A 22,175-nucleotide genomic window follows, 5' to 3' on the forward strand; every position below is an offset into this window, starting at 1 on the left:
TCTTTGGTCTTGCAAGAAATCTTTAGGGGAGCAGATATCCTTTTGATTTTCATTTACCAGAAAGTAGGTTTCTATGGGGGAGAATTCTATAATATGAAAACAGTCACTATGAAGTCTCTCCACCAGGCCAGGGCACAGAACGATGATGTCATTGCCCAATGGATGCAAATTGTATCATTTGCATCATTTGTGGGATCAGGATATTTGCAACGCAAATAAAAACAAGCTTTGATAGCTCCATCGTGGCCGCCAACTTTAATTTTTTAACTATGCTCTGCAGATATCCACACAAAATGATGTCATAATATGCATCATGTCATTGTATATTCTACAGAACACCTCTGGCTGTATATGTTTGGGAAGCAATCATTTTAAATTACCGGCCTCTGTAAACTGTTGGAACATGAAATTAACAACTACGTAGCGCTTTGAAGATTCAGAGAGTTGTGGGTATTTAACAAGTCTAAAACTCTATGCCTCTACTCTCAGCTCAACCCACCTCACAGGACTGTTGTAATGGGGAAAATAGGAGAAGGAAGATGTTTTGGATACGTTCGCCACCTTGAGTCATTATAAAAATAATAAAGGCAGGATACAAATAAATAAAAATCTAGTAGTACGCAAAAATGCTATACAACAAATCACTGTATTTTACAGTGCATAGATTCAGAATATGCCCCAATTTGAGAAAATAAGAGTAAACTTTATGAGCTAAAAAAAACATTTTACACAGAGTTGTATTTTTCTAATAGAGTTTTTATCAGAATCTTTACAATAAATGAAACTTCTCACATCTATCCCTCCAATTTCACAATTTATATCTTCCCATCCTATATAGTCACAGTTCTTCACTCTTCACCTTTACTGAATATGTATAATAGTTTGGATTCTCTCAATCTAAGAAATGCTTTTGGGAGGAAAAAAAATCAACAGTCGTTCAAAGATTCTCCTGAGCACAAAAACACTCCACAACTGTTACATAATCTGCCAGGTGCATGCAATCTGGCAGAAGCCTAATTAATTCATCCAGATGCTGCAGCATAGATTACCCAGGATCATCTGGAAGAATGTCTTCTCTGCATCACAAAAACAACTAGCAGCTATTAATGAAGTAAGTTTTAATTGTAAGAGGCTTCAGTGTATTCCAATTCACAGCTGCCCAAGTTTCAGAACTGAAGACACTGCTTTCATAAGTAGTATTGTACTTCTCTCAGTTCGGGGCTAATGGAGAAAAAGAAAAACTTCACACAGCCCAGTATGCTTCCTCAGGATTTTGCTTACCCTAGTAATTGGCTAATTAGAAAAAAAGGTATCAAATTCAACAAATGATGTGCCTTCATACAGTAATATTATTGTCCTTTACTGCATTGGCAAAGTCCAATGCCAAGACCCATCATTAAAAAAAAACCCTTTTATCAATAATTCAATCATTTGTCATTAGACATACTGAGTCCCAAGTATCTTTACTGGAGGCAGGTCTAAATCCTCTGTGCCTTTCTTACTAGGTTACATAACTCATTTTAAGCTGTATCAAATCCTGGGAGGTGGGAGGTGACAAAAGTCACAGAAAGAGGAAGGTAAATCTTAAAGAAGGAAAGGTCAATAGATCTATTGCTTTTGTTCACAGATTTCTTTCCAACCGTCTAAGCTACCATAGCTGCAAATCTCCAGAAGGTTCTTACCTGCAACTTTGGAAAACTGCCATTGCTCCAAAAACAATACAGAGAGGAATGCCAGGAACATGGAAGAACGTATTCTTCTCCCTTTTGGGGGGGGGGGGAAGAGAGCTTAGATTCACAGGACCTAGAGCTCCTCTAATCTTGATACCTCTCCTGAAAGCCAGGAAAAATAAAGCCAGCTACACTGCTGGTAGCCTTATTTTTTCTTCTAGCTCCCTACTTCAAACTTTGATCCTGACTAGCATGAATCATCTGAAATAGGCAACTATTCTTCTTCAGACTTTTCTTCCTCCACAAGCAGGAGGAGAATCTTCACTGGGTCACCTGGATCTGCAGGCCCAAATACTTTTCTCTTTAATTGAGACCACAGGAAAAGGGTCTTCTCAACCTAGTTCTCTGTCTGCTTTGCTAGTCTTTCTCTGGCATGGAGAGTTGATCTGGGCACATCAGACACGCTTAGCCATAGTTCAGTCTCCTTCCTGAACATCTGACATGGTTGTTGAGAAACTTTCAGAAAGAGCACAGATTTTAAGGTTTGCCTGTCTTGGGAAGGTTCCAAGGTTCCAGCAATAGGCACAAATAACAAAGGGTCTCAAGTCTCTCGTGTGTGGGTATGACACATCTCGTGTTGTGTTGGTGCAGATGGAAAGGAAATGCACTGCTCCGCACAGTAATTTTGTATCAGATGCACACAGCTCTGCATCTGATACAATCTGTAGTTCATATCTTGGGAAACAAGGGTTTTGGCAGAAAAAGTCTGGCGACAGTTAATACACACAAACCCTGAATGCATTATTTGCCTTATTTTAGCCAACTCCTAGAGCAATCAGCTTCATAAAGGGTTGCTAACAGAATCACAATCGTTATAATCAAATAGATGCATATGTAAGTAAGACTATTTAAACTTGTAACAAAAGCTATTATGATACAAATAGCTGTAACAGAACAACTCCCACAAAAATCATTCAATATCACACCCTGATAAGGTTAAGGTACACAGAACCATTGTTATATGAAAAAAAAACATTTAAGGTATTCTTTTTGCTTTAAACATGTGGCAGCCAAACAGGTTTAATTACCACACCTTATACTTCAGCCTACTAACTGTTTCAAGAAAACACCCAGGAATAATATTTAGAATATTAGAACACAGAACATAGAATAAAAGCGTTGGAAGGGATCTTGAGGTCATGTAGTCTAGCCCCCTGATTGAGCAGGAGAGTCTATTCCATTCAGACAAATGGCTGTCCAGCCTCTTCTTGAAAGTGATGGAGCAGCCACAACTTCTGAAGACAAGCCATTCCACTGGGTCTAACTTTGTAAAGTGTCACTTCTATTAGATTTCTTTTGTCTATTAATGGGAAGAGTAAACTTTTCCTAGGCAATGAATATTAACATACAGTGAAAAAATTTTCCTACAATAAAGATACTCAGTCAAATGAAATGGAAATAAAACTAAAGCTATCAGTAATTTTAAATTATCTAAATGAGAAACATGCAAATCATCAAAACCTCCAGATGTGCATTTTTCATTAAGATACAGATATAGATACATACTAAAATACATCTAGTTTTTTTTTAAAAAAAAAAAAAAGACCAGTTTGGTAATTCATTCTGGACCAACATAACACAGTGATCTTTTGGCAATATGCCCAAGAGCTTATAGGACTGATGAATGATATTGCCAATGGAATATTTTAATATGAAGCTACCCCTTGTAACCTGTTCATATGATCCATCAAAAATACTAGCTGCTTTTAAAATTACATGCCTTCCAACCAGTATTTCTTGTTTAAACATGCTATCTACCTGAGAAAAATTACTTGGGTGAACAAGCAATGATTGCTAAAAGCTATCATGAGTAGTCTCACCATTCAATCTGGCCAAATTGTAACACAAACTTCCTTCTGATACTGTTGGTCAATTAGTCCCACTTTTTTGTTTTGTTTTTTGAGAGGGAGAAAATAAGCCCCTGTGCCTTGCTTCTTGATGTGCACTCACTTTTAAATACTTTTGGAATAATACCATAGAAATTTCTTCACACAGCCCCTAAAAGGAATTCATTCCACGTGATTTACATGACAAATCTTTAGGCCTTTAGGTTTGATGAACACTGAAAAGAACTAAAAAACAAACAAGGCACCTTGCAATGATCTTAACTCAAATTAGAATTGTCAACATTCCATTCTAAGCATTAAGAATTCAGACAGTTGCCTGTCCTTTAAGATATTGGATATAAATATGAAGTTGCTTTTTCTTTGGTCTATTTAACTCAGCATTGCTTACACTAATTGGTAGTGTGTCTATAGTCCTTCAGGGCCCCATTACATTCAAAATAATGGAAGTCAGGCTTTAGAAATTTTATCTATATCCACACATTTCAGTCCTCAAAACATGACACTAAGAATAGTCAAGACTTATTTTCCTCTTTTAAAGGGCATTCATAGTAAAGCTAGGCTCGAATAAAACAGTTCATGCTGCCCTCTTGTGCTAAAAGAACAGAAGACATAATTATTCAAGATACAGCTAATGCAGCTGTTGTAATAGTCTTTTCTTACTGTACCATTTTTCAAAGACTAGATCAACTTGGTAAATTTTACTAGCAGTTTGCCAAGAGGCACTTTGTCAAGATTAAGAATGGGTGGTGCACACTAAGCTTGCTCTGCTGCACCAGCACTTGGCAGTAGTATCTTAGTTAGTAATAGTAGTAAAGTTGGAAGGGACCTTGGAGGTCATCTAGTCCAACCCCCTGCTCGGGCAGGAAACCCTACACCATTTCGGACAAATGGCTGTCCAGTCTCTTCTTAAAAACTTCCAGTGTTGGAGCATTTACTGCTTCTGGAGGCAAGCTGTTCCACTGATTAATTGTTCTCACTGTCAGGAAGTTTCTCCTTAGTTCTAGGTTGCTTCTCTCCTTGATTAGTTTCCACCCGTTGCTTCTTGTCCTGCCTTCAGGTGCTTTGGAAATAGCTTAATTCCCTCTTCTTTATGGCAGCCCCTGAGATATTGGAATACTGCTATCATGTCCCCCCTTGTCCTTCTCTTCGTTAAACTAGACATACCCAATTCTCGCAACCGTTCCTTATATGTTTTAGCCTCCAGTCCCCTAATCATCTTTGTTGCTCTTCTCTGTACTCTTTCTAGAGTCTCAACATCTTTTTTACATCGTGGTGACCAAAACTGGATGCAGTATTCCAAGTGTGGCCTTACCAAGGCATTGAAGAGTGGTATTAATACTTCACGTGATCTTGATTCTATCCCTCTGTTAATGCAGCCTAGCACTGTGTTGGCTTTTTGGCAGCTGCAGCACACTGCTGGCTCATATTTAAGTGATTGTCTACTAGGACTCCGAGGTCCCTCTCACAGTTACTACTATTGAGCATGGTGCCACCTATGCTGTACTTGTGCATTTGGTTTTTCTTGCCTAAATGTAGAACCTTGCTTTTTTCACCATTGAATTTCATTTTGTTAGTTAGTGCCCAGTGTTCAAGTCTGTCCAGATCCTTCTGTATCTTAAGCCTGTCTTCTGGAGTGTTGGCTATTCCTGCCAGCTTGGTGTCATCTGCAAATTTGATGAGTTCCCCATCTATCCCTTCATCCAAATCGTTGATGAAGATGTTGAAGAGTACTGGGCCCAGAACAGAGCCCTGGGGCACCCCACTACACACTTCCCTCCATATAGATGCAGTTCCATTGAGGACCACTCGCTGAGTACGGCCGGTCAGCCAGCTACGGATCCATCTGGTGGTGGTTCTGTCTACCCCACATTTTTCTATCTTGTCAAGTAGTAGGTTGTGATCTACTTTATCAAATGCCTTACTGAAGTCCAAGTAAATTATGTCCACAGCATTCCTCTGATCCACTAATTTTGTCACTTGGTCAAAGAATGCAATAAGATTTGTCTGGCATGATCTATTTTTGACAAACCCATGTTGGCTTTTAGTAATGACTTTGTTTGCCTCTAGGTGTTCGTTGATTCGTTGTTTGATTATCTTTTCCAGGATCTTCCCAGGTATTGAGGTCAGGCTGATAGGTCTGTAATTTCCTGGATCCATTTTTTTTCCTTTTTTGAGGATGGGAACTACATCAGCTCTTTTCCAGTCCTCTGGTAGTTCCCCTGTGTTCCAGGATCTTTGAAAAATATAGTTCAGTGGCTCCGATATCACATCTGCCAGTTCCTTGAGAACTCTGGGGTGTAATCCATCTGGTCCTGGCGATTTGAACTCATCTAGGCTGGACAGGTGCTCACTAACGATTTTCTTGCCTATCTTAACTTGTGTTTCTGTTTTGTTTTTTGTGGCACTATTTTTGATAGGTTGGTCTGTTTTTTCCCTTTGTGTAAAGACAGATGCAAAAAATGAGTTAAATAGTTCTGCTTTCTCCCTGTTGCTTGTCACCTTCTTGCCACTTCCACCCACTAATGGACCAATCATTTCCTTCACTTTTTTCTTGTTTTTTACATGTTGAAAGAAGCTTTTTTTGTTATTTTTGACTTTGGTCGCAAGCCTTAGTTCATTTTGAGCCTTGGCTTTCTTCACTTCATCTTTGCAGGCTCGGGCTATTTGCTGATATTCTGACTTAGTTATGTTCCCCTCTTTCCACTTTCTATACTTGTCCTTTTTATCTTTCAATTTGTCAGAGAGTTCTTTATGCAGCCATGCTGGTTTCTTTTGAGAGCTGTTATTTTTCCTCTTTGTTGGTATTGTGCTAGACTGTGCTTTTATTATCTCATTTTTCAAAATTTCCCAAGCTTCTTGAGTTGTTTTCCCCTTGAGGATTCTCATCCATGGAATCCTTCCCAAGCCCTCTCTAAGTTTATTGAAATTAGCTCTCTTGAAGTCCAAGACTCTAGTTTGACTGTGTTCTATTGGTTGTGCTTCTATAATGTTGAATTCTAATATTGCATGATCACTTCCTCCCAGGGTTCCTATGGCTCCAACACCGTCTATCATTTCATCTCTGTTAGTGAGAATTACAAGGGGTTCATCAAAAAAGTCTATTTAATGCTGTTGCCGCTACCAAGACTGTGGCCAATAAAAAAAATATGTTAATTATTCACCCATTAAGTCTCTCCATCTCTCTTTCAGTCATTATGGGTGGAGAGCCCTGTTAGTTTATGGTGACAAAAAAAATCAGCAGCTGCCTAGGAGCATTTTTTTTTCTCTTCTGAAGCTTGCAACAACCTTTAATAAGATATATTAGCCAGAAAAGGAGCTACCAGGATCCTCTTACCCCATCCCCACCTGCTCCTGGTCACACTTTCTCATTTTTACATTTGTTTACATTTGCTTTATGCTATATACCACTAAGATATTAACTGTGATGGATGCTCCAAGAGTTTAACTAGAATACTGTAATTGGAAATCTGGCATATGTCAGAAACACGCTTATGCCCAGCCAGGTTTGGTCTACAGAAAACATAGGGAGATACTAGCATGATACTTTTGTAAAAGCAAAAAGACCAGAAAAACTACTTTTCACTCTGCACTGAATGAAACATTAATCAATGTTGGTTAAAGTCAGAAATACATTTTGGCTTGGTTATGTGGTCATTAGTAAGTTTCCCTTTTCCTCTAATGCTTTTCTTCTCTTCTAAGTTCTTTGTGAGTCACAAAACTCAATGGAGGAAGGATACAACTGTTGACAGTGAAAGAAGCTTTTAAGGAAATGGAAGTCACCTGAATATATTACTTATTCTCAAAGAAGGTGAGCTAAGATCTCAAATTATTAAGAGCTTCCTGCTGTTAGGGGTCATCCCTCAATGGCAGTCAGATGAGTTATCCCTGCTATGTTCATTCTAGTTCATGCAGTCTAAGATTTATAAGCCTCCTTCATGCCATGGTTTCATGTGCTAATTTGAAATCAATAATTAACTAGACTTAACTAGAATTATAATTTAGGGGAAACATATGTGACTTAAGACATATTGTATATATCTAGATTTAGTGCATACAAGAGCTGAAATACATTGTTTTTTTAAATTTATGATACCAAACTGCTAGTTGCATTTAAGTTTTGATTTTCCAATATAACCATCTTGAGGCCATTTTCTCTAAAAATGTTAGGTGGTAATATTGCCAGATAAATAAGTGAGCAAAATGGAATTTGGTCACCATTATTCAAAAGGATGTCACAATTTAAGAAAAACAGAGATATATTAAATCATAAGTGTGCTCCCTCTCTGGCAATTTGGATGTGATTTCTAGTCCTGCCTTATGCACAAAGCCAGCTGGGTAACCCTGGGCCAATCCGTCTCCCTCAGTTCTAAGGAGGCAATGGCAAATCACTACCAAAATCTTGCCCAGAAAACTGCAGGGATTTGTCCAAGCAGTCAAGACTCACAAACACATACAGAGGAAAAGTAAAAGAATAAGGCAACAAAAACGCTCATTGGAATACAACAACTTCACTTTAAGAAACAAAATATGACTACCTCTGGGCCTTTTTGCTTTAGAACAAAGATGGTTAAAGAAAGACATAATTAATATTTATATAATTATTAATGGCCTAAAATCACAGGACTCTTGTTATATTATGATGTTTTTTTGGCTAGCCATTTAAAGGTTTCTGTATGTTTTTAAAAAATTCCAATAGAATCACTACAGAACAATGATGAATCTAGTATAGAGCTTAATTGCATAATTTTTTCTGCCATTTTATGACACTCTGCACATTTCTATTTCTTCAGAGCTCTTTTACATTACAGTAGTCAGTAAATCAAAACCAGTTCAGTTCATATTTACTTTTTGGTTGATGGACCTAAATAATATTAAATATTATATCCACAAAACTATATGTACATATACCTTTGTGTGTGTGTGTGTGTGCATTACTCCTCGAAGCACGAGGCTGAAAACACCAACCTGAAGATGACGAATGGGATTTCGTCGAAACATCACCAAGACACTTCTAATTTTATGCGGGAGAAAACCCGAATAACCAAAGACCTACATATATGTGTATATATATACATGTGTGTGTATATATATATATGTGTGTGTGCATATGTGATATAAAGTTGACAGTAATCATTCCTGAGAACATGCATTGGATTTTAATGCCCATAATCCTCATGCAGCCTTTGATCGTGCTAGTTTTGGATGAGGGGAATTGAATAATACCCACAGAGTTATGCAAAGTAGATTTTATAATCTACTATATTGCTTACATAAACTTACTGCAATCAATATATGAAAAAACAATAGCTACAATTTGCATTAATGATCTTAAAGTGGAAATCAACATAGAACAAAATGTATGACAAGGTGATACAATATCACCTATCCTTTTCTCAGCCTGCCTTGAAGAAGTATTTCGCAAACTAGATTAGGCAAAAGATGGAATAAAATTCAGTGTTGTCTATTTAAACCACTTAAGATTTGCAGATGATGTTGCTCTCTTCTCACAAGACCCAGAAGAGTTACAAAGACACATACCTCAGCTGCACAAAGCAGGAGAACCATTTGGCTTAAAAAATAAACTTGAAAAAGACCTAGGTTAATAAATTCACTTGAAGAAAGAAAAAATGTATAGCTGGAGAAGAACTAGATATAGGAAACCACTACGTATACCTTGGCCAACAGATCTCAATGGAAGGTGATACAAAAAAGGAAATTGAACAGCATGTTAAATGTGGTTGGCAGACATTTGGCAAGTTAAGCGTAATTTTCAAGAACAGCCTCCCCCTATGCCTGAAAAGTTTTCAATCGGTGTGTGCTATCTGTTCTAATATATGCCAGCAAAACATGGACATTAACCTCACAATCAATTCAAAAGCTATGAGTGGTGCAAAGAGCCCTGGAAAGATACATGCTTGGCATCAGAAGACAAGATAGAAAGACATGAACATGGATTAAAGAACAAACCAAAATATATGATGCCATCAAAAGAGTAAAAGAACTGAAATGGAAATGGGCTAGTCACATAGCAAGAAGAACTGATGGCAGGTGGATCAAGGCACTCCTAGAATGGATCCCACTTGATAAAAAGTGTCCACAAAAGAGACAGAATACAAGATGAAGTGACAACATCAGCAAGTATTGTGAGCCCAACTAGCAAAAGAACACTCAGGACCGTATTGGTTGGAAACATGAGGAAGAGGCCTTCATCCTGCAGTGGGCAGACAATGGCTAGAATGATGATATTACTATCAAAATAAACTAAACATGTTACCCTTTTTGGCAGTAAGAAAACAAGGAGAGTTTTTACAGTAAACCAATTTTATGTTGCAAGTTGGACTGTAAATTAGAGGGTGAAAATATTATTCTGCACTTTCTCAATTAATGAACCTTAAGCATATGCCATGTTGTCAACTAAAGAAGACATCACTGCAAAAAAAATTCCACCTACACTAAGTAGACATTAAAAATGTGAACATTCTGCAAATACTACTTAGCTGGAAAGTGGCACAAAGGAAAAAAAATCATACATTCATACAAGAGCCATGGTGGCGCAGTGGTTAGAATGCAGTACTTCAAGCTACTTCTGCTGACTGCCGGCTGCCAGCAGTTCAATTCTCACCAGTTTAAAGTTGACTCAGCTTTCCATCCTTCCAAAGTCAGTAAAATGATGACCCAGATTGTTGGAAGTAATATGCTGACTATATAAATTGCTTAGAGAGGGCTGTAAAGCTCTGTGAAGCAGTATATAAGTCTAAGGGCTATTGCCATAAATCAAAAGTGACATTTACAAGCCACCAACAATGTTGTCAAAAGAATAAGATACATGCAATAATGTCATAATTCAAATGATGTGATGACATTTTTGAATCACATATCATCTGTTCTTCCTGCCCTTCCCTGGAATAGTCAGGAGTATTCCACTATTGTAAGGTGATAGAAACTTACCAATAGGGTTTCTGTCAAAAAACAGCACTGGAGTTCTCAGAACTGACTGAAACATTTTGTTATGTAAAGTCCGAGCTGCGTTAACCAAAATATGAAACATAAGTAGACTCCTCAGTATACTGAAAAGTATTGTAGCCACAGTTAAACCTGTATTTAAATGAAGGAGAGCGTTACATAATGTAATCTATCAAGAATCTATTGACAAACATTTTTTTTAAATCACAAGGATAGTAGTTTAACAGTAATTTGTTTAACATCAAATACTATTAATTTAACAAATCTTCTATGACAAGAAAATTAGTAATTCTGCCCAAATTATTTGCCTCTAGCTAGGTAACTGAGGTGCATGCTGACAAAATAAATAGCTTTTTGAATAAGTTTGTGACCTGACTTAAGTTCATCCATTAAAATAAGTAAACTTATCTCCTAAATTATTTATTTATTGGATTTATGTGGTGCCCATCTTGTCTTTCCCAAAGAAAGTCCTCTGGCCCAGAGCTGCTATTGATTCCTGTCTGCTGGAAAGCATACATAAAGAAATAACTAACAGACCTTCATGGACCTCCATTTCAGCTGACATGTAGTTAACAAAGGATCCAGCCAAACAATTTTGGCTTGTACGTTGTTCTTTATTTTTTAAATGTTTTTTAAAATGTTTTTTAAAAATATTTTAACAATGTAAATATTTTAACATTTGTAAGCTGCCCGGAGTCACTGGAAATTGGGCAGCATATGCATTTAATAAGTTATTATTATATTCATTTTAATGAAGAGAAAGACCAGGGGGGACATGATAGCAGTGTTCCAATATCTCAGGGGTTTCCACAAAGAAGAGGGTGTCAAGCTATTTTCCAAAGCACCCGAAGGCAGGACAAGAAGCAACGGATGGAAACTCACCAAAGAGAGAAGCAACCTAGAACTAAGGAGAAACTTCCTGACAGTTAGAACAATTAACCAGTGAAACAACCTACCTCGAGAAGCTGTGAATGCTCCAACACTGGAAGTTTTTAAGAAGAGACTGTACAGCCATTTGTCTGAAATGATATAGGGTTTCCTGCCTGAGCAGGGGGTTGGACTAGATGACCTCCAAGGTCCCTTCCAACTTTCTTATTGTTGTTGCTGTTGTTAACACAACAATGTGAATTCACAGCCACCAGTTCTTTAGCTAGTATTGGGATCCGTGTGCATTGAATATTATAATAATTACTAATATTAGTATTCTATGAGAACTGATCACAGTCCTGTAGTAGAACAGGTGAATGACCTTTCTGTAGGGCTGTCTTTTCATTTTATTTTCCTCTCTTTTGCATGTGGCAGAGATAACAAGGCTGTTGATAGGTTAGACCTATTTTCTCAGTCTGCTGTGGGGCACACTTTGGGGATGGAGTTGTAAAGGACTTAAATGAGTCTATTAAAATTAGAACAATTAACCAGTGGAACAACCTGCCTCCAGAAGCGGTGAATGCTCCAACACTGGAAGTTTTTAAGAAGAGACTGGACAGCCATTTGTCCGAAATGGTATAGGGTTTCCTGCCTGAGCAGGGGGTTGGACTAGATGACCTCCAAGGTACCTTCCAACTTTATTATTATTGTTATTGTTATTGTTAATAACATACAATAAATGTCTCATTTTAGGAAAAATGTACAGTTAAAAATGGACAACTTGTCCCAGATTTCAACAAAGTTGGTCTGGAAGTACAAAATGACTACGGGGCCATCTGTAGTCTGTAAGATGCTTATCCCTGGGATACACAGTGGTTCCTTAACCGTCCAATGAAAGGACAGACAGATATTCTTTATTACAGATACTGATCAATCAACATATAAACAGCAAAACACAGAGAACAAGATAACACATATTTTAACAATAACTCCTTAACCCTGATTGGATTTTTCTGCTGATCATTATTTACTGTAGTATGTTTAGGGCAGATTAGAATTAGTAGCAGGAGGAGGACGAGAATATTTGAATATGAATAACCAATTTCTTAGTATGGCTGAAGTGATCATTCTCAATTTTGTAGCATGTGATTTCTTAATTTGTTATAATATGGAAAGAAAATATATCCAGTTTTTAAGGGTTGGAGCTTCTTATAGATTTTAAAAGCAAAAAGGAATCAAGCATACCAAAATTTCAAATATCCTGTGTAACAGGTACATTGTTATAGTCAGAGTTCTTAATAATAATAATAAAAACATAGCTGGAATAATAATAAAAATGTAGCTGGAATAATCCATTTGGAGAGGTAAAGCTACATCCTTATGATGAATGTTTAAATATTCAATTTTTATTTATCTTCCAGTTCAGTTATACCTGACAGTGACTATCTGGTATAGTTTTTAATTGTTTTAATTTTCTAATGTTTGAGGGGTCCTTAGTGCTCTCTGAGCTTGGTTGTTTTCTTGCATACATTTCATTATCCAAGCTAGGTAATATCTAGTGTTTATATATTCCTAATGTTTGTATGATTATTTTACCTTTTGGTTTCCTGATAGTGTTTGTGTTTTAACCATGTAAACTGCCCAGAGTCACATATTGATGGCTATACAAATTCAATCAATAAATCAACTGCTTTCAAAATTCAGAATATAAATTAAGTCTCTACCCATCTTATGACTATTTTTAAAGGGGTAATCTAATTAATACAGTCAGAGAAGAAAACAACATCTTCTTAATCTATAATTATCTATACACTACTAAAACCCTTAAGTCTATTTGTTTGTAATCTTCAAATGGTACATCACAGGGCAGCCATTTTTTAACCAAGGCACCTCAATAAGGTAACTTACAGAATTCCAAGAGCCATTATACCCATGGGAATGAAATTTGGGGAAGGCTATTTCAGTGTTGCTGTGCTGCCTCTAATTCAGCACAGGTACACTGTTACAGTCAGAGTCATGTGATCATCTTTTATGTTCCCTGATAGCTTCCCAGAAGTCAATGGGGAAGCTGACAGAAAATGTAGACTTGATTGTGGATTGGCAGTGCTCCCTGCCAGCTTCTCAAAAGAAAAATCTTTGCTTATGGGAAGCTGGTAGCAAAGGTTTCAAGTCTCCCCTACCCTGAAGTTCTCCAGCCTCTCTTGGGCACGCCGCACACCCTTCCTGACCAGCATCACACTCCCATGGACCCAACATTCAAGGTACGTCTTGCACATACTTGTGTACTTCCCCAACTCACAATGCACTCCCAATGACCTCCCAAACCAGGCAGCACCACTTGCACGCCCAACACCCTTTCTGATCTGCCCCACACTCCTGCATACCATTCCTGCCAGTGCCACACCAGTTGGAGGATGCAAGAGGCATTATACAGATCAGGGAGGGTACACAGGGTGCTTGCGAGGGGCCACACAGATCAGGGAGGACGCATGCTAGGATTTGGGGAGAATATGTGGGGGTATACTAGAACCATTTACATGATAAGGAAATATTACTGGAACAATGACCCAATGGGATACAGGTTGTCTAGTAACATTTAAAAGTTATAGGAAAACTGCATATTTTGGGATCATGGCCTAGATTTTTGCAAATTACAGTGACATTTTAAAAGTTTTTACCTGCATACATTCCTAAATACCAGGGAAGATCCAGAGTTTCAGTGATATTTTGCCCACCATATTCCATCTTAGTGATATTTAGCATTACTTGATGGTTTGCCCTGTGGACACATGGAGAGAATATATTTCAAACAAGTTTGCAAGCACATGAGAACATATTGGTTGGACTAAGTCTCTTTAAGTTTCAAAAAAGCAAATGCTCTCAAGCAGCTCACTTTGTAGTCAAAGTGACTGTAGTCCTTCTTCAATTTTAGTCTGTAATTTCTGAAATAATAAACCATATGTGGACTTCTGCTATTATATGTTAAATAAGGAAGAGGAAAATCAATGTGAAGATACCACTTGTTTTGGCAATATTATGTGATTCATAACATTTAATTTTGCCCTGGAAATAAATACAAAAAAAACAGAGTTTGTTCCAAATTAATGAAACATTTGCATTACCTTTTAACAAATAACAATGTACGGTAGCATAGAGCACAGAAATCTAATACAATTGACAACACTGAATTGTTTTTAAAAACAGTTGTGTATCATGTAGAATTTAAAATGCTAAAATATTTTAACTCTATCCCAATCTGGGATCTTAAGGTTTTTTAAACAGATGCCAAGGCACTTCTCTACTTGGATTGTCTCAAAGCTTGGACACCCCATGATGGATTGGAACATACGGCCTATATAAAACAAAATCTGTAAATGCAAGATTTCTTTTATAAACTGCATTTTTCATTCACTGAAAATTCATTTAACTGAATCAATAACATATTGTCAAGAAGAAGCTAAGGCTAAAACATGCATGTTAACAGGATACTAAAATCTTTAAAGATTTTATACTGGTATTTGTCATCAACAATTTCATTTACTGAATTTTCTCTTACATATTCTGTGTGCTTTGTTTTGTTGTTTCAAAGGTATTTTTTAAACTTTGAATGTGTACTTTATTTCATTATTTCATGCATAATTTCAAATATTTTTCTACTGTATATAATACAAAAGTCTTCATTTTTTCATTTGCTGCTTTCTTAAAAGTAATCATCTACATTAGGGGTGTCAAACTGCCGGCCCACGGGCCGGACATGTCATCCGGAAGCTGCGCCCACCCCATTGCCAGCAATGGCAAAACCGTCCCGATACGTTGCGTGATGTCATGTGACGTCGCAAGTTTGACATGTCTGATCTACATGATTTATATAGAAACAGTCACTCACCAGTAAGAAAGCCACCAATCCTGAAGCACATAAGTAACCTAAAACAGTTAAAACAATTGTTTTAGAATTTATTTTGGATTATTTAATGCCTTGTGGTTTAAACTCAAAACATGTTTCAAATATTATAAGCTATCCGTGAGCCTTTTCTTTTTAGATGTACATACTATTCAAAAAGTAAATACGTGCATGCACATACTTGTATTCAAAAAAATTTAGATTCTTCTAGCCAAATTGTATTTTTTTAATAAGTCGACAGAAGCAACTGTTCACAGTGTGAAGTTAAACACAATACCTAAGGGTGCTTTTTCAAAAGGCAACTGGGTTTTCTTTATTTTTGCCAGAAGACGTTTCACTTCTCATCCAAGAAGCTTCTTCAGTTCTGAAGTGAAGAGAACTGAAGAAGCTTCTTGGATGAGAAGTGAAACATCTTCAAGCAAAAAGAAAGAAAATCCAGTTGCCTTCTGAAAAAACACCTTTGGGACAACCATGACCCGGATGACTGAGAATCTCCATAGACTTACATATTTTTATAGCCTTCAAAGGCCTTCCCCATTTTAGGTTATTAGACTTAGCATTAAAATTTTTGTAAAGAGATTTTAATGTTTCAATATTATAGTCCAATACTGTGATATCAATGCTAGTTTTTGCTATTTTTATCTTTCATAAGATTCAGTGTTATTATTAAAGCACCTTATGCTAATCTATGACCCAAATAAAGATTTGATGGACTGATACCTCCAAATCAATCTTGAAGAAAAGTAAAGTTTCTGGAATCCCTTTCACAGACCTCTGCACTTGAATATTATTAAGGTGACCAACTTTTTTACAATGAAAAGGAGGACACAAATAAATTGAAGAAAAAAATATCGTAAATAAAAGAAACATTTTATTCATTGCAACAATAATACAAAATACACTATAATATGATAAATGCATAATAAAAAACATTTGTAACAATAACATTTTATATTGTAATTATGCTTACATGCTGGGCCCCCGCCTGCAGCCGTCCTGCCAGCACTGCTGCCCTGCCTTGTAGAGCGGGCCCTGTGACTCCCATAGCATGGGGGGCAGCCGGCCCCGCCACCCCTCACACCCCTGCCCACAGAAGCCCCGTCGCCCCTGCCTCTTGCACCCGCAGCCATTATTGCCCTAGCAGGGCCGAAGATCAAGAGAAAGTTACCATGGCATTGCTACTCCAGTCTCCTCCAGGTATCTTCGGGACTAACTAGGAGATGGTGTAGTTGGGTAGCAGGGAGGGGTGCAAAGTTCCTGCCAATTCGCCAGACAACTTGCATGTGCAAAGTTTGCCAGCTGGGTGTTTTGGCATGCTCAGCAGCAATTCCTATTGGCTTTCGAAAGCCAATAGTGGGAGTAGCCCAGCTCATGCAAAAGTTGAAAAAAAAACCACCCAAAAAGGTGCTGGAACGCCATTCTGAGCGTTCTATGAGAAAAAAAAAGCCCTGCAGATTAATCTTCAAATATCGAAAAGGAGGACATGTAGGAGGACACTTTTTGAGGGAGGACAGAACTCACAAAAGGAGGACTGTCCTCCCTAAAGGAGGACGGTTGGTCACCTTAATATTATTGAAGATATTCAGAGAAGTCTCAAACATCCCGTAAAACAACAGACTCTTCTGAAGGGCTACCAAACTTCTGCCCTTGGCATATTCACTGTTTTTACTCTCAATCTGTGCACAACTGCACATAAGCAGCAACTGTGCATTCAGATTTGCAGAAAAATATTGTATTTAACTTTGCGCAATGCTGTATCAGCTTCCATTCATTAGAGATTAATTTAAACATAGAATTTGACCTGGATTGCCTCAAATTTTTAGTATACTTTAACTGCATATGCTAGAAATGCCCCCAAAAGCATTCTGGATTCTCAGACATCCCAGACTTCATTTTATTTTCACTTCAGCTCCCCTCAGAATGTCCTGAACAGTCTTTTTTTCAAGCGGACAAGCCATCTTCTCCTTTATGAATTGAGAATTAGCAGGATCCTGCTATCTTTCTCTCAGTATAGGTCAGCAGCCAAGGAACCTCTCTACCCATAGTAGCCCTGAAAAGAAAATGATTATCTGCTTCTATTTTAATTTCATACAATAATGTAATGCCTTAAAAGATTGCTTTTTGCCATGTATCTTACTCAAGAATAGAAGATTAGTTGATAATCCTCACAATTCTCAGAATCCAGGCACAGCATTTTCTTAGCAATATTGCCTCACTCACTGTGGTTGGGACTATTTCTTTCTCAAAACAGTATTAAGCTTTTCCAAGCTTCCTCTTTCAGCTAGTGGTAGAAGTAGTAGTACAAACAGAAAATATAAGCTAAGTAACAGTAAGCCAAGCTAAGCATCTTATCTGCAATCTTACACCACAATAACTGAAAGTTACCTCATCAACTATGACTACATGCTAGACTGGACACATCAGTTACATATTGTAGGAGTTGTGACATCCAAATAAAGAAAACTCAAAAATGCCTAGTAAAAATTTCTCTGTTTGCCATCAAGCAGTTATCAGCACTATCTAAAAACTAAAATGGAATAAATTGTAAAGCAGAGGTTCTCAATAGTATTACATATATTATAGAGGGGAATCAGAAGTAGCCATGGTGGGATTCAGAATAAGGCTTTAATTGAGTCTTAAAATTCCAAGTTGGCACCCTAAGAAGGGAATGCTGCAAAGAAAATATTATTTTTTTCACTATTGTAGTGGAGCATGGTAATACAATTCCTTGAATTTAGTTACATATGACTAAGTTTACTCATTCTGATTATTATTCTTAATTCAACTGTATTATTTCCAGGTCAGTATCAACTGAGCTTGAATTGTGAAAGAAACTGATCGAAGTCGCAGAATGACTGAATCAATAGCTTTAGCCTCTCAATATCACAAAGTTATCAAGACCCAGAGTGGAATGGAAAGCCACTAAGTCAAAGCTCATACCGCTAACATCCTACTACAGTCCAGAAGTAAATAATTTATAATGTTTAAACATTAGTTTATGCTAACTACTTATGTATTTTTAAAAGTATTTAAAATTCTACTGCAATGTCTGGAAGTCTAATTTCTATAAACTTTTTTCCTTTTTGTAATTAAATTGTATAGAATGTTTTCTTTTGAAATTCCGTATGAAAAGGAACAGATAGATCACTGCTCCATCTTTACAGTAAATGAATCTCAAGCTCATTTACAATCTTGACCCCTTTATTTCAAAGATGAAAATATATCTTATATGCATTAAATGTTGCTAATTCACTTCATACATACAGAATAGGAAAGTGTATGTGCTAGACTACTAAAAACAATTATCAGTTACATTTGCCTTTTTGATCCCTAAAAAAAACTTACCTGTGCCAAAATATTGAGAACACAAAGTATAAAAATTACAAAATAATTTGCACCAGCAGAAAAGTACTTCTTATAAATAGTAAAGCCAATTTTTCCTTCTGATCGACTTTCTTCAGGCAGTGCAGTTAGGACTGGCCCCATCTGCAATACAATGGGAGTAAAAATTAAAGAAAGGGATTTTGTTAAGACTAATTTCTACCAAAATAAAAGGTTCTAATACAGGTTTTTTAATCACCTTCCCCAGTCTGGGGAAATAATGCATCTAGTTTAATTTAAAAGATCAACCTTTAATGTGAACTATCAATTATGTAATTTAAGCTGATTCTTTTATATTATTTTTTGATTGCGTTAACAAAATAACACATATTTATGCATATTACAAATTCTGTGCCAGAATGTTAAATCCAGTATGGTTCAGAAGAAGTTCTGCTTATTATGAAAAGAAAGGACAATTTGTTCAAATTTTTCATTCGTTCTTCTCAATCTTTAATGTGAAGTTTAGTGTTAGGTAATTAAACGCCTGAAATTAAAATGTATACTCTTAAGAGTATAAATGTTCTTTGCTATGAGAATTTCTACACAGCAAAAATGTTTACGCCAATGGAAAATGTTTCACAAGACCTTGGAATATGATGCGTTAAACTTGCACATTTTGGCATAAATAAGCAACAGTTTCTTGTCCTACAAATAAAAACACTGTTCCACTTTCAGACTGTTTTATATACTTGTGTCATTTACTCACAGCTGGTGATCCAGCAGTTCCATCTTTCTGTGACTGAACTGAAGAGTCCAGCGACCACAAGGAAGACTGAGAAAATGTACGAATCCTCGTCAGCTGGTCGCTGGGTGTTCCTGGAGATGATGGTTGATCATCCTCCTCAGCTTTTTTCAAAAGAAAAGCAAAATCTACTCCAGATTTAAGAAAGTCCAAGAAGGTACCTTTCCCTACCTCCTTACCCTAGAAAGAAAATACATAGAGACTATAATGTACAGTATGCTTGTAAAATAGCCAACTATGGTAGTAATTTTTTGGATAACTATCAGCTGCCATCCAAGCTTGCACTTCCACCAAAAAGAAGGAAGAATCTTTTAGTAAAAGTCCTCCTTTTTCTTACAACCTGTTTTAAATAATCAAGATACATTTCAAGAAAGTGTGGAATCACTGTGGCAAAAAAGGTCGTAAAATGGGGCAAAACTCACTTAACAAATTTCTCATTTACCAATATAAATTTTGGGCTCAATTGTGATTGAGAACACCTCAATGAAAAATAAAGTGTCAATAGGGCAATAGCAAAGTTAATAGTTATTAGATATTGGTAGCAGATGAATAATCTGTTGTTGTTGTTTTTGGAAAGATGGCAAAGTTTTGATTAGCAAAAATAATTTCTTTATAAAATTATAAAAAAATAATTATTATAAGTCTTGTAAGTAAATTAGAAATACATATCCTTTCTGATATCTGGTTTGTATAAGGATATATGGAACAATTAAAATTTGTTAATTGGCATTTGTTTTAAGATAATTATAGAGAACAGGATATTTTGCCTAGATAATTTATTTACTTTATTTCGTTCACAGGTTTTTATACTGCTTCAGTCAATACGAATATAAGTGGTACATTGCAAAGCACCATAACAATATTTTATTTATTAGTGACATTAGAAGAGAGAAGATTTTAGATTATGTCTGTCTGATTTTTATTGACTTTATTTGCATTTTTATTTTTAATTCATTTAATTTTGAATAAAAGAGAAAATAATACTGTAGTCATGGAACATAAACAGTCTAAATTCAAGGTGCCTACATCTCGCTGACACTGAAGAAATTTCAGCATTCAATGTCTTACATATTTACAAATTTCAGCTTTACAATTTTTTATTTGCAGCTGTAAAGTCAAAATAAAGAGCACATTTTTCCCATGCTCGCTAGAAGGAAGTTATTATTATTAGTAGTAGTAGTAGTAAAATTTATATGCCGCCCAATCCCTAGGGACTCAGGGCGGCGTACAAAATTAAAACAAGTATAACAATTAAAATTGAATACATTCACAGCATGTCCCAATCAGATGCCGCCCCCCCTGGGGACATCAACCCCAGGCCTGCCGGAACAGGAGAGTTTTAATAGCTTTCTTGAAGGCCGGCAAGGTGGGAGTAGTTCGAATCTCGGGGGGAAGTTGATTCCACCACGTCGGAGCCACCACAGAAAAGGCCCTTGCCCAAGGGCCCGCCAGCCAACATTGTCGGGCCGACGGGACCTGAAGGAGGCCCAGTCTGTGGGACTTCACCGGTCTCTGGGAACTATGCGGCAGTATGCGGTTCTGTAAGTAACCTGGTTCTAAGCCATGAAGGGCTTTAAAGGTGACAACCAACACCTTGAATTGCGTCCGGAGACCCACAGGAAGCCAGTGCAGCTCGTGGAGGATAGGTGACACGTGGGTGTACCTTGGTGCACTCACAATCACTCTCGCGGCTGCATTCTGAGCCAACTGCAGCCTCCGAACGCTCTTCAAGGATAGCCCCATGTAGAGCGCATTACAGTAGTCCAGTCTTGAGGTGACAAGGGCATGAGTAACCGTGAGTAGAGCCTCCCGGTCCAAATAAGGCCGCAACTGGTGCACCAGGCGAACCTGGGCAAAGGTCCCCCTGGCCACAGCCAATAGATGTTGTTCCAAATTTAGCTGTGAGTCCAGGAGGACACCCAAGTTGCGTGCCTGCATTGAGGGAGGTAGATTTTTTCCCCCCAGGACTAATGATGGACTAGCAGAATGACCCTTGGGGGGCAAGACCCAGAGCCACTCGGTCTTGTCAGGGTTGAGTCTAAGCCTGTTCACCCCCATCCAGACCCTCACATCTTCCAGGCACCAGCACATCACGTCGACTGCTTCACTGAAAGGACACGGGGTGGAGATATATAATTGGATATCATCCGCATACTGATGATACCTCACCCCGTGTCGCCGAATGATCTCACCCAGCGGTTTCATGTAAATGTTAAAAAGGAGGGGGGACAGGACTGAGCCCTGAGGCACCCCATAATCGAGGCGCCTAGGGGTCGATCTCTGTCCACCCGCCAACACCGACTGCGACCTGTCAGAGAGTAGTAGGAGAACCACCGCAATACGGTGCCGCCCACCCCCACCTCTCCGAGACGACGCAGAAGGATACCATGGTCGATGGTATCGAAAGCCGCTGAGAGGTCAAGAAGCACCAAGATAGAGGAATGACCCCTATCCCAGGCTCGCCAGAGGTCATCGGTCAGTGCGACCAAAGCAGTCTCAGTGCTGTAGCAGGGCCTGAAGCCAGATTGAAAAGGGTCCAGATAATTCAATGAAAAGGGTCCAGATAGCAATTCAGCTGCACTCCTCAAGATGGACTATGCTGCTTCTGATTCGGTCTAGGTCAAGGGTAGGCAACTTTGGCTCTTTTATGACTCGTAGACTTCAACTCCCAGATTTCCTGACGTCCACGAGTCATAAAAGAGCCAAAGTTGCCTACCCCTGGTCTAGGTTCAATTGGTCAATTT

At 37.7% G+C, this 22,175-nt stretch overlaps 1 protein-coding gene and 1 long non-coding RNA gene across 3 annotated transcripts in view; one reads left to right on the forward strand and one right to left on the reverse strand.

Moving 5' to 3' along the window:
* ABCC4 (ATP binding cassette subfamily C member 4) overlaps positions 1 to 22,175 on the reverse strand; it is a 182,880-nt gene that overhangs the window by 94,965 nt on the left and 65,740 nt on the right. Inside the window, exons 15-19 of one of the 2 annotated variants that reach the window (XM_039337654.1) lie at positions 19,396 to 19,611; positions 18,654 to 18,794; positions 15,294 to 15,331; positions 14,086 to 14,186; positions 10,526 to 10,672 (exon numbers count right to left, since the gene is read on the reverse strand). In XM_039337654.1, the coding sequence (XP_039193588.1) occupies positions 10,526 to 10,672; positions 14,086 to 14,186; positions 15,294 to 15,331; positions 18,654 to 18,794; positions 19,396 to 19,611 (643 nt within the window). The remainder of the gene's footprint in view (positions 1 to 10,525; positions 10,673 to 14,085; positions 14,187 to 15,293; positions 15,332 to 18,653; positions 18,795 to 19,395; positions 19,612 to 22,175) is intronic. The other variant, XM_039337655.1, reaches the window with a different exon arrangement.
* On the forward strand, positions 12,777 to 20,574 carry LOC120305591. The gene is made up of 4 exons (XR_005556072.1): positions 12,777 to 13,668; positions 18,109 to 18,274; positions 19,398 to 19,588; positions 20,232 to 20,574. It is a non-coding gene; the product is annotated as an uncharacterized LOC120305591 (long non-coding RNA).

Source organism: Crotalus tigris, unplaced genomic scaffold, assembly GCF_016545835.1.
Source record: "Crotalus tigris isolate CLP2741 ecotype Arizona unplaced genomic scaffold, ASM1654583v1 scf7180000017685.4511686, whole genome shotgun sequence".
Classification (NCBI taxonomy): domain Eukaryota; kingdom Metazoa; phylum Chordata; class Lepidosauria; order Squamata; family Viperidae; genus Crotalus; species Crotalus tigris.